Raw genomic sequence first — 20,416 nt, forward strand, 5'->3', positions numbered from 1 at the left:
CACATTATTGCTGGATGATGGAGTTATAAGCACTTTAAATTTTTTATTTTTGTTTACTAGTTTTTTCCCCCAAATTTTTACAATAAAAGTGTGATATTTATGAAAGTACCAACTTTTATTTCTTTTCTAACTGCCTGTCACATTACTTCTGCCCAAAACAGTCAGGTCTGAGGGGTATGTGACACTTCTTTTCCTTGAATGTCTCTCTGCCTCATCTCCCAAAAATTGCACATCTGGCCCTCTAGAATTGTCCTAAAAGAAATACTTCACAGAATACACATAAAAACTGCCATACCTGGTGTTCTCTGCACTTATTTGACAAAACTGCTGTTGAAGACATTTTTCACTAGATCTTGAGATCCCTCATAAAAAGCCCCTGGTGACTCTCACAATTCAGAGCCAGAGAAAGTTTGTCTCTAGCGATGAATAGGTGGTTTCTCCCCTCAGACAATGTGGAGTATGATCTCCACCCGTCCCCAAAACCCAGCTGGGCAGCTGAGGAGCAGTAGTTTTTCTTACCTTAGTTGTCTGATGTGATAATTCCCTTGTCTCCCTTTTAGTTACTTGGGTTTTCCATTTCTTTTTTTTTTTCTTTTTTTAACTGGGGAATATTGGGGAACAGTATGTTTTTCCAGGACCCATCAGCTCCAAGTCAAGTCATTGTTTTCAGTCTAGTTGTGGAGGGCCCAGTTCACTGGCCCATGTGGGAATCGAACCGGTGACCTTGGTGTTATGAGCACTGAGCTCTAACCAACTGAGCCAACCGGCTGCCCAGGTTTTCCATTTCTAATGACTTCTAGTTCATGTTAACATTATCACTATAAGCTAAGTCAAGCCCTTTTTGAAAGTACACAGGAACTGAAAAACTAGAGTGTCCTTCCTCTATTACAACATAAGCTTCCTGAGCATACAGACTGTGGCTTTTCATATTTATATCCCCAGACCCCAGAACAGGGCTTGGCACATAACAAATGGCCAATAAATGTAGGATGGATGGATGGATGGATGGATGATAGACGATAGATGAGTGACTAAGGAGAATCAAGGTAAGAAGGACTATTTCTACAGAGCCTCTGTGGCATCTATGGTCGGCTCTCATCCTAGCCAGGCAATTGCCTTGTCTCTCTGAAGCCTGTGCTGCTGCTGCTGCATCTGTTGCCTGGCCAGTTCTCCCGGGAGATGGAGCCGAGACCTTTCCTGACTTGACTAATATACACAGCCCTATTGGCTGGATTTATACTCACCCTCCTCATTCCTACTCTACTTCCTCTTACCAGTTTCAATTTTTACTTCTTTGTACTCTAAACTGCATTTTAAAAAACTGATCCAAAAACAACGTCCTTAAAGAATTGTTTTACTGTCACAGCTTCATGTTGCAGCACAAAAAGCACTAGTGAAGAGGCAGGAGGCATGGGCTTTACTCCTGACTCCTCCAGGACACCCCATGTGCTCTGTGTAAAGCACAGTTATTGTACCTAGCCTTCCTTATTCCCAGCGGATGAAGATGAGCTGAGCTCTGTTGTAAAATCACCTTCAAAGATAAAATACAAATCTCCAGAGCACTACAAAAGAGAAAAGGGTAGGGTAAAGAAGGTCGTCTCAGAGCCCTAGAGGATTGCTCTCACTCACACGGCTGCCAGCAGAGATTAGCGACTATAGCAAAGTGTTGCGTCCCATGCACCTTCTTTCTTGTTCCAAAAGCCACTCCTGTCTCTGGAGAGTTCAGATGTGGCGACCCCTCCAAAGAGAGAGCCCTGGAATAGCCCGGGGTATGGAGTGTCTGCTTTAAGGGAGAATTCGTCTCCCTCAGCTATTTCTCTCCCTGTTTGCTTTCTAAGAGAGGGCATGTAACCAAGCGTGGTGTCTCCTTTTGCAGGAACAGCTTGAGAACTACGACTTCACCAAATTCCACTCCCTGAAGCCCAAGCTGATCGAGGCGGTGGACAACATGCTGACCAGCAAGATCTCGTCCCTCATGAGCCTCATCAGCCAGGAGGAGCTAAGCATGCCCATGCAGCTTGTGCAGGGCGGCGCCTTCGAGGGCACCTCCGAGGGCCCCTTCAACCAGGGCTACGGGGAGGGCGCCAAGGAGGGCGCCGACGAGGAGGAGTGGGTTGTGGCGAAAGACAAGCCTGTGTATGACGAGCTCTTCTACGCCCTGTCGCCTGTCAACGGCAAGATATCGGGTGTCAACGCCAAGAAGGAGATGGTGACCTCCAAGCTACCCAACAGCGTCCTGGGCAAGATCTGGAAGCTGGCCGACTGTGACTGCGACGGCATGCTGGATGAGGAAGAGTTCGCACTGGCCAAGCACCTCATCAAGATCAAGCTGGACGGTTACGAGCTGCCCAACAGCCTGCCCCCCCACCTCGTGCCCCCGTCTCACAGGAAGTCCCTGCAGAAGGCCGACTGAGGGGCAGGCCACCCACAGGGCGGGCGGTGTGCAGTGGGACTCGGGGGACCTGGGCCTGAGGCCCGTGCTGCCACTGATTCACTGAATGACCCTGGGCAAGGCACACCCTCTCCATGCCTCAGTTTCCCCATCTGTAGAGAGGAGAGGGCAGACACTGGACACTGGATGTGGTCCTTTCACCTCTAAAATTCCCTGTGTTTCTATTAAAATATTGGGGGGAGGGAGTGGATAAAGAGATTGTAGGGTTGAGAAGAAAGAGAAATTGACCAAAGAGTACTCAGAAGCCTGGAGAGACATCCATGCGGCGCTGGGCTTGGTGAGGTCCCAGGAGCCTGGGGCGTGAGCTGTGGGTACCACTGAAGCATGAGTCCACTGGGCTTCCCTGGACCGCTCATCGTGCATCTGTCCCTCAGAGGGCACCCGGAGGGAGCAAAGATGATCTTATTTATTTTGTTTCCTGCTACATTTGGAGTGGAAAAAAACAGAGCAGAGAGGGTTTCTGCTCTCTCCAAACTGTCTACCAAAGAGAAGGCAATTGCTGCCCAAGGTTTGAAAGGAGGATATACAGTGTCTGTGTGTACCCCGTCCCTTCTGCAAGCCCTAGCAGAGCAGAACAGGCAGCCAGGCCAAAGCGAGTGTCTGTCCCAGCACCCCACGGACTAGCCCTCCCAGGGCGCCCCACCCCTGGGCCTTCCCAGCAAAGCTGTATTTGGTTAGGAATCTGGAACCCATAGCCTTTATGAACCCGGGCGAGATTTCTAGTGTTCAACTCATGTTGAAGTCTGAAGATTAGCTTTTCTTACTGGTCTGTCCAATAATTTGTAGCAAAGTCTATTTATCGTACTTAAACTACGGTAAGGAAAAGAGGCGGTTTTCCCTTGTCGTTAGTGTGGTTACATGTCCCCAAGGCTCCTTCCTCGGTCAATGGCAGGATTTAAATTCAGCAAAAATAGGTGTTGGTACATGCGGAGCCCTGGACCTGGGGACACGAAGGGAAAAGAGAGGCCAGCCTCCCCCAGGCTGTCAGGAAGAAAAGAACGGTCTACTAGCTTAGACACTATTTTTATAAAACAGGCATTTTTATTATAAAATAGTCAAGTTTTTTTGTTTGTTTTTTCAGGATAAAAGCCTTTATACAGAAACAGATGGAACCTTTCATATAAAACCTTTTCTTCAACAGACTGTGTGGTTCGTATCACAAACGCCCATCACTAGTCAGGCTTTGGGCACGGCCCTGTACATGAGCTCCCTGAGGGTCCTCTCCCAAGTCCCCCGCGTCAACCCCTCTGGACCCCTCACTCAGATGCCTGTGTCAGGTGGAGGGGATTGATGCTCACTGCCTGCCTCCCTGCTATGGGGGCTCCAGCTCGGAGATGCAGGGGCCTTCTCACCCTTAGGCAGGCAATAAAAGAGACATGAAATTGTGATGGCTGTGTGGCCCGGGGCCCTGCCAGCACCAGAAATGAACGAAATCAGAAGAGTCCCACCTGAGCCTTCCAAAAACCACTTTTTTCTGGGTTTTTTGTTTGTTTTCTTTTGTTTTGCCTAATGTCACCTGTGACATCAGGGTCAGAACTGCAGACTTAAGAGAAATATTTTACTTTAGAGAAGCAGGAACCCAGATGCCAGCCCTCATACTCCCTAGCTTTCTAAATAATTCCGTTTGAAGAGACGGAAATGCATAATACGGTTTTTAAGTTTAATGAAGAGTTTTAATGAGACACAGAGAAAAGAGATGTTTATAATTCCAGTCCTGTAATATGAGCAGATAGTTTTGTGAACCCATGAGGACTGCCCCAGCATAAGCACAGTGGGGTCCACCAAAGGGCACAACTGAGAGAGAAGAGAATTCATGTGTCCATAGGTTTAGAGATGCCAAAGTTAGCTGATTTGCCATTCAGAATCATCTTTCTTCTTTAACTCTGCTCAATTGTCATAGATAAATATATACACATATATGTCACCCGAATATGTACTTTTGACACATGTACATATGTAGATATGGCCACGTTTTGTCTATGTAGAGACATAGGAAAACTGTTTTAGAGGGCCGACAGACAGATTTCTGGTTTCTGTGTGGAAGGAAACATAGCATTGTGACCCCTACCCTCCCCCACACCCTCAGGTAGGAGAACATCTGGTGGCTCAATCCTTTCCCTACTGAGAAAGAAATCACATCTATTTTCCTTAATATCTTCTCTTACAACATGAAGTCATTGGAGTTGATTGAAAAGAAAAACTGGAAAATATTAGGGATGGCGGCCAAGTGAGGACCCGTATCTTTTAGGACCTGCACAAAGTTCCTGGACTCTGTCCAAAACACCCATTATCCCCGCCCCCACCCCGCGCAGCACGGTGGCAGAACAGGAGAGCCCTCTAGGATCTCTTCACTTTGACCAACCTTATTGCCCTTCCCACATCACCCCAATTTTCAGAGTACCCACCTCCTCCCCAGAGTGTTTACACGTGGGTGGGAGGGTGGAAGTAGGTAAACTCTAGCACTAAGAAACTATCTTCATGTTCTCCATGAGTCCACAGAAGAAAAATCTAAGAATCTTGAATCTAGTTTCTGTACAGCACATGATACCACATAACACAAACGCTGCAGGGTTGAGCTTAGGGGGGAAACAAACGAAAACTTCAGCCGCCTCCTCCCAAAGTTGACTTCCCAGTTGTAAGCCTGCTGCTGACTCCTTCCTGAACTTACCTCAGACCTGCTGAGACGCCACAGCTCCTGCCACCCTGGGATGTCCAACCTGTTTCCACCTCACGCTCCCGCCCAGCGTTGCACATCGATTTTTTTCTCGCACACTTGGATGGCCCCGGATGAGGACACCTTCAAAGGGGAGAGCCATTCCTTTAGTGGGCTTTCACTTCTCCAGGGCTGGACTGGGTTTTCTTTGGCAACTTGTCATTATGCAGCAGTTGCATCTTTGGACTTGGGGCTATGGTTCCTCCTCCCACACGACAGTGGCTCTTGAGGAGTTGAATTTTTATTCTATATCATGGGACTGGGTGTCCAGGTGGGTCAGAGAGCATGTGAGGAGGAGCAAAATGTCTGCTGCTCTCCCCCCCAGCCCCTGGCCTTCCTACCAGCACACAGGAGAGGCCTCAGCAGAGCCCTGGCCCCTCTGCCCCTGACCACAGTCCTTTCTGGGTCTCCTAAGTAGCCACCTCTCTACCACAGTGGGAATGTGGGGGGCTTTGCCACCGGAGTCATGCCTCACAGCCATACATGGACCTTTTCACTTTGCATCGCTATACTCCTTCATTATACCGAGAGCAATATCCTGGAATAAATGCCTTGAAGATAAGGAGAGCATTTAACAGTGGCACTGTATTTCCTCCATAGAATGTGGCAGAAGAAGAACATTCTTAGGACGGATAACCACTGAATTTATTCAGGTAAACATGGTCCTAATTTAAGAGTGTGTCAGGTTTCATGTCAATTAGCCAATGCAGTGAATACACAATGCTTCTATTTTTTTGTAATCTTGTTTAGAAGTGTCAAAAAAAAAAAAAAAAGGCGCAGTCTACTGATCAATAAACTTATAAAAAAAAATTTCTACCTTTCCTCCACTGGCTCTGGTTGTCCAAGGACTGCATGCAGCTTTCTCGGGCATAAAGTGGGGATCCCTGTCATCCATTCTGAAATAAGTCAAAGGAGTTAGGGGGTAGGGTGCCTTCCTGCACGCCTTCCCTGTGACCTCCGACTTCCTGTGTCTTCTCTGGGGGGGAGCTTCCCAAAATGGGGCTTCTTTAGGAGAAAAGCAGCTCCATCACGGGAGGCAGAAGCCAGGTCTGGGAGCAGGCCCCGAGGGAGGCTGGAGCCCCACCTGAGAGTGACTGGAAGCCAGGACTCGAGGGTACTGTGGAGAAGGACCCTTCTGAGGCTGGAACGGCATCACTGAGCAGGCCTGCCACGATGTCCTCTCCCTGTGCACCTGAAGGTGCAGTAGTGCTAAGTTGGAGCCATGGTTGGCTGGCACTGCTCCTGCTTCTTGCCATACCTCCCTGGTGGGGACCGCCCACAGTAGATATCTGGGTTTTTCCCACTGGCACTCATCTACCCGTTTAGTGATCCAGACCAGGAATTTCCTTTGTAGAGCACATTCTACATCCCCACCCTCAGTCTGAGTCATAAGATTTGGGTGAGATAGACACCCAACCCCTTTTTCCAGAGTGGGTCCTGATTGGCTTAAGCCAGTTAAAGTATATCATCCCCCTGGTCACAGAAATTGGTTCAGGAATGGATTTGTGGTTCAATTCAAGCCTATGAGAAACAGGCCCCTCAGATTTCTGTTCCAACTCTTGGGAGAAATGTTCTGTCCTTCAAATCACGCAATGTAAAGAAGCGAGATTACTGGTGCAACAATATAAATGGCATTGAGAGGGTTCGCATAGCTGCTGGGGGCAGGGGAGTGATGTCAGGCTGGCAGCAGCCATCCTGTGGAGCGTGAAGATGGAGGGGGCATTGAGAAACACAGAGGGAATCCAGGCCTGTGGTAGCATCGCTTGAGCTGCTGGATCCAACATCACCTAAAGTCCTCCTGCCAGACCTCTCAATTATGTGGGCCAATACATTCCCTTTATAGTGTTTCAACCCATTTGACTTGAGATTTCAGTTACTTACAATGTAAAGAATCCATGTACTGACCAACAGGGATTGTCATTTCAGCAGGGGCTGCGACCAGTCACTACAAGGGGAACTGGTCCTCTCAGCATGTGTAGTGGCTTTAGCTACATGAGCTACGGAGGAAGAAGAACAGTCCTCTAGCCCCACACACCAACCTCAGAAATGACAACCTCTGCTGAGTTCTGTGTGCAAAGAGCATCATGCGGCTCCATCCTGTCCTCAGGTGGTCACGTCACACGGGCCCTAGGCCAAGGGTCTTAATAGGAGGAGAGATGAGCTGGGTAGGGGGCTTCCTAGAAGGAGCAGAATTTTAACCTGGGCTGATAGTAAAGGAGAATGGGGACAATGGGGAATAGAAGGGACACTATAAGCTGAGAGAACAGCTGAAGCCCGGATGTGGGCAGCAAAGCTCTGTTTCCGTCCAGGCAATGGGGAGTCTTCATGAGCAGAGTTGTGCTCTGGAAGGTAAATCAGGGGGCTGTGTGCGCATAGGCTGACATGCAGGCAGGAGGACAGGGTGGGGACTTTTGATGAGCAGCTGCAGGGGCCGTGCAAGGCCCGGGGGTTCAGGTGTGATTAGTCCTCCCCAGCTCTCAGAAGCAGGCTGCTCCCTTCGCCAGCTTTAGCAGTCAGGGACACCTCCCTGAAGAGTGCTATGTCTCCTTCTGGAGTCTCCAGGGCTGCTGGGTGTATGAAGCCACAGACACACACCCCAGCTCAGGGGCTGTTACCTGGAGTTTAGCCAGCCTGCTTTGTGAACCACCTCAGTTAGAACCCACTCTCCTTCCGGTGTGCAGTCCAAGTCTGCTCATGGAGGAAGAGAAGAGCCGCAGGCTCCCGCCAAAGCCCCTGCCTCCGAGCCCTGCCCGCCCAGCTCCATGGGCACAGGTGCTGGGGCCCCACCGTGGACCCCAAACAGTGAACACTGTATCTCTGGCTTTGGCGGAGCCAATGTCATTTCCACAGCCTTTGTGGGTCCAGGTTACCCCTTGTAGGGGGAGCCCCCTTCAGAAAGTTGCCCCGAGCATGAGGAAGCACCACTGGGTCAGCCCTGGGCTAGGCTGGGTGTGGCGCCGTCCGGGCTGGAAAACACAGCCCAGCATCTGACGACTCCCCAGGAGGGGAAAGGAGGGGCTCCTCCCATCCCTGCCCCTGTGGGTGCTCCCAAAGAGGCCCTATGGGGTGCAGACAGACAGTGCCCTACTGGGAAGTGGGTGCAGAAGCTTCTGACCAGAGGCTCTGTCCTCTGGTGACTTTACCCAGACTGCAGCCCCCAGGGGCTCCCACCCCAGCCACCTCAAGGCCACCCGATGGGCCTCTGTGTCTTGGGAGCCCAGACCCCTACCTGACACTGGGGGCATTTTCAGTGGGGGAACAATAAAGGAGGAGGTTTGGGACCAATGATCTGCAGCATTCCTGAGCCACCCGCTTCCCGTCGGCCACGCCCCGTGGCAGGTGGGAGGATAATGCCAGCTGTGTGCTGTCACCACTGTCCCGCTGGCTCAAGAGGAGGGCATAGCCTGGCCCCAGCTCCAGCTTGGCCTCTCCCCACATAACCCCTGCTCTCTTCTGTCTCCAGCCAGCCAGCCAGGTCTCCTCCCTGGGGCCCAGGCCCTGCCAAGGTGAGCAGTTTCCTGTTTTCCTCCCACCCACCCCATTTATCCCAAGATGCAGCCGCCAATCACTGTGGCCCAGAGGAGACCTTCAGCATCAGAGCTCTGAGAAGAATCTGAAGAGTGAGGTGGGGCAAAATGGGTCCTGGGCCATTCAAGCACAGGGCACCAGCCAGGAGCACCAGAACCTTACCTGGCTAGGCTCCCAGCCGCAACCCCCCACCAAATGTGGGAACAGTCTGGCAGGGAGGGGTCCCTTACCCCAGCAGAGGCACACCTGTGCCAGGGAGTCATCATACCTACACTCCTCACCCCTCCTCCATGCCCCCAACATCTCCAGCTTAGGGAGACATCCACTGGCCCCAAAGGGCTCCAGGCCTAATGGCTGGTTATCCCCACAATCCCCAGCAGTTCCTTGGGGCTACAGGATACCGGGAGCAGGAGGCCAGCCACAGAGCCCTGGCACGGCTCTCCCAGCCCAGTCTCGCCATGGATTCTGCATATGAAATGGGCCACATTCGAAAGCTGCAGGCACAGCACATGCGGATGCAGGAGAAGACTTTCACCAATTGGATCAACAACGTCTTCCAGCACGACCGGGTGAGTGCAGCTGAGCGTGCCCTGCAGCCCACCTCTACTGTCCCCCAGCTCCCTGGCCAGTGGACCCTGGGGAGCTGACTGGGAGGTCATCTGGCTGAGGCTTCTCAAGACCTCACAGCACAGCTGAGGCCAATACTCCTTCCTTAAGGCAGCTTCTCTGGGCTGCATCCCCCAGGTCCTGGGATGAGGCAGACAGGTGAGGCTGGGCTGACTCAGTGCCTTCCCCCACCCCCTCCCAGGTGGGCCTCAAGATCCAGAACCTGTACAAAGAGCTGGCAGATGGCACCCATCTACTGCGGCTGCTGGAGCTCATCTCAGGGGAGGTTCTGCCACCCCCGAGCCGGGGCCGCCTGCGAGTGCACTTCCTGGAGAACTGCAGCCGGGCTCTGGCCTTCCTCAGGGCCAAGGTGGGCACCAGGGAGAGAGGACTTATGGACGTGGTACTGGGCAGGTAGTGGGGACAGGCTGGACTCCTAGATCATCTCTCCTGGGCTGGCCACAGGGCAAAGCAGAGGCTGTGGAGCCTGAATCCAGGGGGAGCAGCTGAGATACAGAAGGCCAGGAAGCTAAGTCCTTCCTGGCCCAGTACTCCCAGCTTAGAGAGCACCCAACTGGCTGGAGCAAGAACAGCCATCATCCCTGGTGGGTAGGACTAAAATAAGCCGCTGACTGTAATGAGAGAATCACAGGATTCTAAATTGAAAGATTCAGTGTACTCTTAGCCTTCTCTTTTTATAAATGAGGAAACTGTTTACCAGGCAAGACCCATGGTCAGCTGGCCAGCAGAGCCCGGATAGGGAGCCAGGGGAGGGAGGCTGAGGGTAGGGCACAGGGGAAGAGCCCTGGACCCTGAGGCAGGCATTGGAGGGGAGAGGTCCAGGGTCTGCCTTGGAGAAGCTGGACCAGATAGCAGGGAGGGGCCTCAGCAAACAGGAGAGACCCTGAAAGAAGGGGACAGTCCAAAGAGTCACTAAAGGGGATCAAGAGCTCCAGGGACACAGCAGGACCCTCATGGCTGGTGTCAGGGGGCTGTGCAGGGGTCATTTATGCTGAGAAACAGGAATTAGGAAGCCCAAGGGCTCCTGGCCTCACGTACAAAAGCCAAGAGGTGTTCTTTCTGGGAGGCTGTGGAGTCCCTGCACTGGAACTGGCTGAGACTGAGTGTGTGTGCGCCCGCCACTTACGTCCTGGATTGGAGGTCACAGTGAGCCCCCTGGGAGTCTGGCGTGCTGGAGTAGACCAGGGAGGTAAGAAACCAAAGCAAGGGACTGGAGCACGGCGGCCCCTGAGCACACAGAAGAGCAGAAAGCTCCCAGCCACAGAAAACCAGGCACTACTTGGCCCCAGGGACAATGGCCTGTGAGCCAGGTACTTACCCTTGGGAAACTTGGGAAGGGTGCAAGCCCTTGTTTGAGGCCCTGCAGCTCCCTTCAAGCTTAGATACACAGCGTGTCCACTGATACGTAGCCTGTGAAGGTGACAGATTTGTCTTTACCGTACATCAAGGCAGCTGTGGTCAAGCAAAAACAAGGTAGTTGGCCTAAGACATGGTTAATAAGTAGCAGAATGTAGGATGCCCTTATTCCTGGAGAATGGAATGTGCCGGGCGCTCCACACCAGGGTCTCGGGACTGCAGTCAGCAAAGCCCAGACCTGACCACAAGGGGCTATAGTTTCAGGGGAGACAGTTTAGTTACACCCACATCAGTGGCAAGTTGGTAAATGTTTATCAACCAGCTCCCAGAAGGGAAAATAAAAGTCCTGGTTTGTAACACTTGCTGATTTCCACGGCGTTGATACCCCCGCCATGGCTCATGTCAAGCTACCAGCACGGCGTCACTAAACCCAAAGTTGGAAAGATCAGTCCTCAAGAACTAATGGGAACAGACCAACACCCCACCACCCAGACGCTCCAACGCCAAGCCGAGGTGAATGTAGATGGGCTCAGGTGTGCCAGGAGAAGAGGGCAGAGCATGGGGTGGATCCTTTAGAGACCAGACAGATACAGCAAAGTGCACCCCCAGGGGGTGTGCCCACATGCAGCCCCTCCCACCAGGTGGGTGGTTGCCTGAAGGCAGCTTCCCCCCAGGTCTCACAGAGAGTCTTCCCCGTTCTTCATTCAGTGCATATTTATCGGTGACTTGCTATATGCCAGACACTACTGGGTGCCTGGGAGACATCCGGGAACAAAACCAAGATGGCTGCCCCAGCAGGGTGAGGTGATTAAGCGTGTGTGTTTGGGCCGGAGGAATAGTCCTCACATTTCAATTTTAGATAAGGTGGCCGGAATAGGCCTCATGGGAAAAGTGGTATTTGAGTAAGGAAGAGGGAAGTAGCCCTGTGGATATGTGGGGGAATAATATTTTCAGACAGCGGGGCAGCCAGTACACAGGCCCTAAGGTCTATGCTTAGAATCCTGAGGAAAAGCAAGAATCCTGTGGGCGTGGCCGTGTGATCCAAGAGAGGAGGACGGGGCCAGAGGGCGAAGGGGCCCAGGTCATGTGTGGCTCTGCTGTTTATTCTGTTCTTTCTCCCCGTGATTCACTCCTCCTCCCTGTCCACGTGGCAAGGTCTAGGGCAGCAGGTTCCCAACTTTAATGCAGGTAACAACTACCCAAGGTGTTTGTTCAAATGCAAATTCCTGGGCCCTGGCCCACGAGAGTGTGATTGCGTGGAACATGGGGATCTAAATTTCTAACGGGAGCAGGAACACTGATGAGGAAGACAGATTCACATGTGAGCCAGAGGCCCAAGCCCTCCCTGAGACTCTGAGGTGCCCACGGGAGGTGGAGGCAGGCAGCTTTTGTCTGCTGAGCACATACACTTACTGTTATGACCCCTCGTTTCCAACCCCCATCGCTGAACCACTGATCTCAGCCTGGGTTTACCTACGGCCCCATACAGGGAGTCCTCCAGCTCCAGAGGTCCAGCCCAGTTCACCAGGCGGGGGCTTCACCCAGGTGGGCTTAGGGTCACAGCCTCAACCACTTAGAAGGCCTTTGCTTGCCTGGCCTTGAGCCCTGTCTGCTTCTCCCTTAGGGACCCCACGGGGCAGAACAGATTCCATGACCCGCCCATCAGATGGCTGGCTCCCTGGCTGTGTGGTTACTCTGAGTCTTCTCTGGTGTATAGGCTTCACACTGAGCCCAGCCAACTGTGCCCACAGGTGCCAATTCCCCTGATTGGGCCAGAGAACATTGTGGATGGAGACCAGACGCTCATCCTGGGACTCATCTGGGTCATCATCCTGCGTTTCCAGATTTCCCACATCTCCCTGGACAGGGTATGTCTCAGCCCCCACCCCAGTTACCCAGCTCAGCTCTGGCGTCACCTCTATGCCCTGGGACAGAGCAATTCCAACCAACTGTTAGGATCTCCACAGCAGATCCTTGGCACACAATTACCATACTCTCTTTAACCACAGGCAAAGAACTTAGAATGTCATAGAGACTGTATTATGTTCAAGTGAGAACTAGATTCACGGGCTTCAAAGCTGACCTGGGACAAGTCATTCACTAGTGAGTGGCAGCATAAAGGAAATCATCCATAAGAGGAACATGCAGGGGTGAGAAGGGATTGAAACCAGATATAGAAGGTGAAGAAGCAGCGTGGGCTGGGCTGTGACTCAGGCAGCCGCCCGAGGCGTTGAGGTTGTAGACAGGTAGATTCACACCTCAGAGGTGGGCTCCCTGTCAGACATTCCTGGGTCAAGTGACACCCTCCCCGATTAGCTGGGGGACCCTGGGCAGCTTCCTAACCTCTCTTACTGCACCTCACTGTGTCACCCTTAGTCTGTAAATGCTGACAGTGCCTGATTCACAGAGCTGTGAGGGTGGAGAGCCATGTGTATGGGCCCGATGCCTGGCTGGCAGAAAGTGACAGGAGTGGGTCTAATGAAACCCAGCCTCAATTCTGTGGGGCCCAGGGTCCGTTAGCACAATCCCCGGCCCATCAGAAGAGCTGAGAAACAGGAGCCACTACTGTTGTTGTCACTAGTTACAACTCAAAGCCAGAGGCTCAGAGGTGACACCTTGCAGGCACCCTGCTTCTTTGGCATGACAATCAGCCCTCAGGAGGGTGGAGAGCGGTGGGGAGCGGGATCACAGCCGTGCCCAGCCCGCCTCTCCCCCAGCCTGTAGGCTCTGCTGCCTCCCCACCTGCCCTTGCTTGGTGACCCTGTGCCCTGTCCCTCCAGGAGGAATTTGGGGCCAGCGCAGCTCTGCTGTCTGCCAAGGAAGCTCTGCTGCTCTGGTGCCGATGGAAGACGGCCTGTTACGCCAATGTCAACATCACCGACTTCTCCCACAGCTGGAGTGACGGGCTCGGCTTCAGCGCCCTCATCCACGCCCACAGGTGCGTGAGGGAGAGGGGCCCCAGCGCCCTCCCAGCCCTGCGACGGACCTTAGCGTTCCTCCCAGAGGCCTCCACCCACTCAGCCAACTGCTCTGGGACTCGGGTCCTCAACCTGTCCGTTCTCCAGCATCCCTCTGGCCCCTGTGCCCTGGGCACAGGAGTAGAGAGCTGCTAGCCAAGGCCCTGGCCTGTCGTTACCCCCTGCCCTCTTTCCTAGGAAATGCCATGGAACTAGCTAGGTTTGCCTTTGACCCCTGCCTTTCTTCTCTTTCTGTGTCCCTGATTCTCAGTCCTCTCTCTCCCTGGCAAGTGCCTGCCCTTTTGGAGCTCCCCTAGCCAGGAGCCTGACCCCTAAGCCAAATTAACTCTCCCCTCTCTGTCAGAGCCCTAATCCTCCAGCCTGGCTCTCAGGTAACCAGCAGGAGAAAACTAATGCACAGTAAGGTGTGAATGACCAATAGGAGCTCTTTACCTTTTTAACAAGTCTGCTTAAACCCAAGCAGTAAATTACTCTGGTGAAGAGCCCTGCCCACTCTCTGTCCAGGCCAGACCTACTGGACTACGGCTCCCTGCATCCCGAGCGCCCACTGCACAACCTCAACGTTGCTTTCCGTGTGGCTGAGCAGGAGCTGGGCATTGCTCAGCTACTGGACCCCGAGGACGTGGCAACCCTGCAGCCTGACGAGCGTTCCATCATGACCTATGTCTCCCTCTACTACCACCACTTCTCCCACCTGCACCAGGGGCAGACTGTCCAGAGGAGACTCGCTAAGGTTGGTGACAAAGGGAAGGTGGCATCAAGGAGAGGTAGGGGTGAGCATGGGCCCCAGAGGCAGACACACCTCGGTTTGAAGGCTGCCTCTGCCACCTCCTAGCTGTGTGGTCTTAGCCATGTCACCTAACTTTACTGTGCTCCATCTGCAAAATGGACACGATAATGCCTAGGTGATAAAAGGCTGCTCTAGGGTTCAAGGGAACATGAGCACAGTGCCCGGCACAGAGCCTGGCACCCAGGGAACAACAGGTGAGGGATGTCCCCTTCTGTTTCTCCCTTTCCCCACTGCTCTTAGGCTGTTAAGTTCCTCATGGGATTAAAAGGCTCAGAGAGTAGAACTCTGCAAGGACAAGCACAGAAGCAGCTCTGCTGGGCTGAGTTCATGTTTTTGGGGGGCTCTCTTACTCTCTGGGCACGATGGCAGAGGCTGAAGCTTGGGAAAGCTGTTCTCAGGATTGGTGTCTCCGCTGGGCATAGGGGAGATGATCCAAGCCAAGGGCTCTGAGCTGCTTTAGGGGTATGGCGCCTCAGAGAAGGGAAAGAAGACTCAGAAAAAGGATAGCACCCCCAGAGGTGAGGCCAAATGGGGTTAAAAAGGATGGAAGGAGGCAGGACGGAAGTCCCACCCTCCTGGGTCTGCGTGTGCCGTGCAGGCAGAGCCACTTCTCTGTGGGCTGAGGATCCCACTTCAGTGTATCCACAGGTGAGGGAAGGAGCTACTGCCCATTTGGGCAACCCTGGTGGGCCCTCAAACTCTAAAAGGGGAGTGCCTCCTTTCCAGGGCCTGCCCCAAAGTGCCGCCCTGACCCACTGCCATGCCCTCCGCCAGATCCTGCTTCAGCTCCAGGAGACAGAGGAGCTGCAGACCCAGTACGGGCAGCTGGTTGCCGATCTGCTATGCTGGATTGCAGAGAAGCAGGTGCAGCTGGAAGCACAAGACTTCCCAGACTCCCTGCCTGCCATGCGCCAGCTACTGGTGGCCTTTGCTTCCTTCCGCACCCAGGAGAAGCCATCGAGGCTGCAGCAGCGAGTGACTGCGGAGGCCCTGCTCTTCCAGCTGCAGACAGCTCTCCGAGCTCAGAACCGTAGGCCCTTCCTGCCTCACCAGGGCCTTGGCCCTGCAGAGCTGTCCCAGCGCTGGGCAGGCCTGGAGCGGGCAGAGGCCTCACGGAGCCAGGCCCTGCAGCAGAAACTCCTGCAGCTAGAGCGGCTGGAAACCCTGGCCCGGCACTTCCAGCGTAAGGCGGCCCTCCGGGAGAGCTTTCTGACAGACACAGAAAAGGTGCTGGACGGGGCCACAGCCCCACCCACCAGCCTGGTCACAGTGGAAGTGGCTGCCCAGAGGCTGAGCATGCTGGAAGCCGGCATCCTGCCCCAGGAGGGGCGCTTCCAGGCCCTGGCCGAGATTGCAGGCATCCTCCAGCAGGAGCAGTACCACAGCTGGGCAGATGTGGCCTGCAGGTGAGCCCTGGGCATGTGAACCATCCTCAAAACAGGCTCAAGCCTTCCTACCGTATCCCTATTTTTACACATACCTATTCCTAGCCGCAAAACAGAGGAGTGATCTATGAATTCAGGGCTCCCTTTAAAAAGATCTAGCTCCCACTGATGCCTGATAGTCCACTATTTGTAATTCATCCTTTTTGGGAAAGCACTGTTCTCTCTAGGTGGCCTCTTATTAATTCATTCACTAAACAAGCATTTGAGTGTCTACTATGTCCCACGCATGGTTCTAGGTGCTGGAGATTTTGCAGTGAAGAGGACTCACAAAAATCCCTCCCTTTGTGGAGCTTACACACTACTATAGAAAACAGAAAAATGAGAAAAATACATAGTATGTGAGATGATGATTTTTAAAAAAAAGATAAACAGAATGGGGGAATATGAAGTACCAAGCTCAGGGGAGGGAGTTATACTGTGTGGCCAGAAGCAGTTCACTTTTGAGCAAAGACCAAAAAGAAGTGAGAGGCCAGCCATACAGATTTAGGGACAGACAATACTAAGGAATAGTGCAGTGTCCCAAGGTGGGCGCATACCTGGCATGTTTGAAAACCAGCTTGGAAGACGGTGTTGGCCAAAGTGAACAAGTAGGAGTTGAGGTCCGGGAAGTACAGGGCAAAGGCCATGCTGAGCTCCGTATGACATCGCAGTAAAGACTTGGTTTTTACTCCGAGAAAGATGGGAAATCGTGGGAGGGCTTGAGCAATCTAACTTTTCTTTTACAACGATCACTCTGGATGCTGGGTCAGGACCAGACTGAAGGGACAGAGGCAGAAACAGAGAGAGCAGTTGGGAAGCTACTGCAATAATCCATGCAGAGAAGTGGGGGGGAGGGGGTGATGAGACATGGCAGGATTCTGTATATATTTTGAATCCAAGAGGATTTGCAGACAGATCGGATGTGGGGTATCAGAAAGTGAATTATCGAGATTTTAGTCCAGGCTCCTGGAAGGATGGCATTGCTATCACCTGAGATGGGGACTGGAAAGAAGGTTTGGGGGGCCATGAAGGCCTGAACCTCCCAGTCCTTCCTGGCTTCTCTGGCCATGTCTAAGAGGCAGGGGTGCACTGTCCCTACCGCCCTAGAATAGGAAGCTCACAGACCTCATCCAGGGAGTTTGGGCTCATCCAGGGCAGCCAAGCCACCTGAACGGCTGTGGAACCCAAGGCAGCATCCCTGCCCCAGCCCAGTGGAGACCACCCTTATTCTTACGTCCTCCAGGCAGGTGGAAATCACAAGGCGCTGGGAGCAGCTCCTTCAGCATCTCCAAGGACAAAGGAAGTGGATGGCAGGCATGCAGGCTGTGCTAAGCCTGCTGCAGGAGGTGGAGACTGCCTCCAACCAGCTCAAGGAGCTGCAGGTGGGCCCTGGACCAACAGATCCTTGGGGAACACAGCTGGTATGCCAGCTCTGGCACTCATGGGGACCCAGTACTCTGGGACTGCAATGACCACTCATCCCTGGCCAGGTGCTGGCCAGCTCCACGGCCTGTGGGCAACAGCTGGCAGAGGTAGTGGAGCTGCTGCAGAGACATGACCTGCTGGAGGCCCAGGTCTCTGGCCACGGAGCCCACGTGAGCCATCTTGTCCTCCAGACCACAAAGCTGGACTCCTCCCTGGGCACTAGTGTGGAGGGGCTACAGGCCAAAGCCCAGGCGCTGGCCCAGCTCCAGCAGAGCCTGGTGTCTCTTGCCAGGGCCAGGTAAGTGCTCACCCTAACTCCTCTACCTCCCCCAGAACTGTTCTGTAACCCAAATTACCTTTTGCCCAGGTTAAAGTACTGCCAGCCTGAACTTCCTCTACACTGATCTCACCCCCAACGCCTCTGTCTCCCCAGTTGAGTCATCCAGGGAAAAGGAAACGCCTGTCTATCTAAGGGAGCCGTGTCTGAGCCTAGTGTGGACCCCTCTCCTCCCCCCAGTGATCCTTACTGTCCCTCAGGCGGACCTTGCTGGAGCAGACCCTGCAGCGGGAGGAGTTCCTGCGGGACTGTGAGGAGGAGGAAACCTGGCTGAGGGAGCACGGGCGGCTGGTGGACAGTGTGACCCTGGGCAGGGATCTTGGCCAGATTGCTGCCGCCCTGCAGAAACACAAGGTGCCTGCTACCCCGTGCCCTGCCTGTCTCCACTTTCCTGGCGCCCCTCCCTTACTCTCACCCAGCTCCCTGCTCTGCCTCCTCCAGGCCCTGGAAGCTGAGCTCCGCTGCCACCAGGCTGTGTGCACTGATCTCAAGCAGAGGGGACGCGACCTGGGCACCCATGGGTCCCCAACGCCGCCGGATCCCCAGGAGCGGGCTGAGGCGGTGCAGGATGTGTGGCAGCAGATCCGGGCCCGGGCGGCGCTGCAGGGCGCACGGCTGCAAGCAGCCCTGCTGGTCCAAAAGGTAGCGTGGTCAATGAGCTGCTGGCAGTGGAGTGGGGTGGGCAGGGTTGGCCGGGGCCCAGCCTGCGCTTCTTCCTGCAGTACTTCGCAGACGCGGCGGATGCAGCCACGTGGTTACAGGAGCAGCGGCTGGCACTGGAGAGTTTGTCGTGCGGGCAGGACCAGGCAGGCGCCGAGGCCCTGCTACTGGACCACCTGCGGCTGGAGCGCAAGCTGCGCACCTTCCGGGCGGAGCTGCAGTGGTTGGATGAGCAGGCGCGGGCAGCCGCTACACGGGCATCACTCACGGTGTGTGGGAGGGGTGGGGGGGGGCAGGGGGGCCTCGGAGGGCCGGCAAGGGACTCAGAACCACAGGCCTCCAATACCAAAGGCACCGTGTGGTCTCCAGGCTGCACCTGTCTCCCATGGCTACACAGAAGGTGGAAAGGGGAGGGCATCTGTGCCCCCCCACCCTGGTTAATCATGGCTTTCCCCTGGGGCTTGTGGGGGGAGGGGCCGGTGTTCCACCCTCCTCAGCAGCATCTCCTCCAGGAATGTACCCTTTGCTCTCACCATCAAGCCTACCTAAGGTGACCCTTCACCCTTAAGCCCTGTTTAGCTCTCTCCTGACTTGGCACTTGTAGGTTTGGGGTGGCCTAATCACTACAACCAGATGCTTTCTGAAAACCCTCCCTCAGTCTTTGAGCCCCAGTTTTTAAAACACACATGCGTGATGGGTAGGTTGGCCCAATCCCATCAGGGTTTGCAGTCCTCTATCAAGAAGCTGTGTGTGTAGCTCTAGATGTGGAAACCACGACCCTCAGACTGCATTCCTGTTTAAGCCCTCTACCCTTATTCCTAAGGAAGTGCCATGTCCAGACTCCTCTGCCCAGCCATGTGCATGCACCCTCACAGCTGCAGCTCAGGTCCTCATATCTCAGGAGGTGGCATGGCCAATTGATCAGTAGCTGACGGGTGCTGGTCCAGCCTGCACTGGTCATTTATGTGGCCTTGAGGTCCAGGTCTGAAAGGTCTATGGTTCTAACTTAGCCGAGGTTGAGCTCTGTGCCCAAGGACATGCAGTTCTCTCTCCTAGAGAGGCCTCCCAGCTCCCAGTCCAGGGCTGTTTCTACCTCATCCCTCACTGAGTATCTATGACGTTTCACTCCTAACACTTGCATTATACTAACTCATACTGCTTTTGGCTCTGCCTTCCTTGTGTTCTGTGTGGCCTTCTCCTCCAGTCTGAGTTAATTGTTTGAATGAATGAATGGGAAGAGCCTTATCCTTCTTTTGTGTCCTCTAGTAGCCGGCCAGCCCTGGCATCAATAGAGCAGTTAGGCCCCGTCCCTGGCATTTTCACACACTTGCTTTGCCCCATAATGCCCAGGGGGTGGCGCAGAGGCACCCCCTCTGCTGGGGTGGAGAGCCACTTTGGTAGCTAAGCAGAGCCTTCCCTCCTCCATACAGAGGGAGAACCCAGAAGGCTGGAGCAGGATTGATGGGGGTACGACTGGGAGACCCCAGGATGGGACCCAAACCTTAGCACCACCGGGCAGCCAGTACCCACGCCCCACAGTCCAGGGACACTTCATCTGCAGGGGTACAAGGCCAAGACCCCATGTGGGAGCCTTAACAGACCGTCATAAGTGTATTCTGTGTAGCTCCCTGGGACATCTGACGACTGAAGGGAGGAAGTTAAGGGAGGCCATTTGGGGCTCAGCAGAAAGAAGGACATGGAGCTGCCCAAAATTCTGAGTCTTCCTTCTCCAGCTTCCTGATTCTCTTTGTGTTCTCCCCCTTTCCAGTCTTTCTCTGTGCCTATTCCTTTTCTTTCCCTCAACCCAACCCTGAGCAGCCAGCCTGGCTGCCACTTCTCGGTCTGACCCTTCCGCAGGACCAAAGGGGCAGAGGGGCAGAGAGCAGATGCTTGTCCACCCCTAGGAGGAGGGCCAGCAGACCTCAGACGCTGTGCTCCCACAGGCGTGCGCCTAACCTGGCTCCCCGGAGAGGTGCTGCAGCCAGCGCACCAGACAGCCCCCGAAACCTGGGAGCTGAAGGACTGGGAGGCCTCTCTAGGACAGATAATTGCATGTCCTTGGGCAGTAAGTTGGCCTCTCTGAGCCTTGATCACCTCACCTGTGAAGTGGGGGGTTGGACCAGACA

The 20,416-nt window shown here is 54.0% G+C and overlaps 2 protein-coding genes across 2 annotated transcripts in view; both read left to right on the top strand.

Annotated features, from left to right (window-relative positions):
• EHD4 (EH domain containing 4) overlaps positions 1-5,564 on the top strand; it is a 72,097-nt gene extending 66,533 nt beyond the window's left edge. Inside the window, exon 6 of the mRNA XM_033108330.1 lies at positions 1,877-5,564. Within this exon, the coding sequence (XP_032964221.1) occupies positions 1,877-2,413 (537 nt within the window). The 3' untranslated portion in view covers positions 2,414-5,564. The remainder of the gene's footprint in view (positions 1-1,876) is intronic.
• Positions 5,565-9,043: 3,479 nt separating this feature from the next.
• SPTBN5 (spectrin beta, non-erythrocytic 5) overlaps positions 9,044-20,416 on the top strand; it is a 46,590-nt gene continuing 35,217 nt past the window's right edge. Inside the window, 11 exon segments of the mRNA XM_033109193.1 lie at positions 9,044-9,262; positions 9,502-9,669; positions 12,428-12,544; positions 13,457-13,614; positions 14,159-14,387; positions 15,219-15,850; positions 17,112-17,250; positions 17,359-17,591; positions 17,831-17,984; positions 18,072-18,272; positions 18,353-18,559. Coding sequence (XP_032965084.1) covers positions 9,044-9,262; positions 9,502-9,669; positions 12,428-12,544; positions 13,457-13,614; positions 14,159-14,387; positions 15,219-15,850; positions 17,112-17,250; positions 17,359-17,591; positions 17,831-17,984; positions 18,072-18,272; positions 18,353-18,559 — 2,457 coding nt within the window.

Source organism: Rhinolophus ferrumequinum, chromosome 6 (genome assembly GCF_004115265.2).
Source record: "Rhinolophus ferrumequinum isolate MPI-CBG mRhiFer1 chromosome 6, mRhiFer1_v1.p, whole genome shotgun sequence".
Classification (NCBI taxonomy): Eukaryota; Metazoa; Chordata; class Mammalia; order Chiroptera; family Rhinolophidae; genus Rhinolophus; species Rhinolophus ferrumequinum.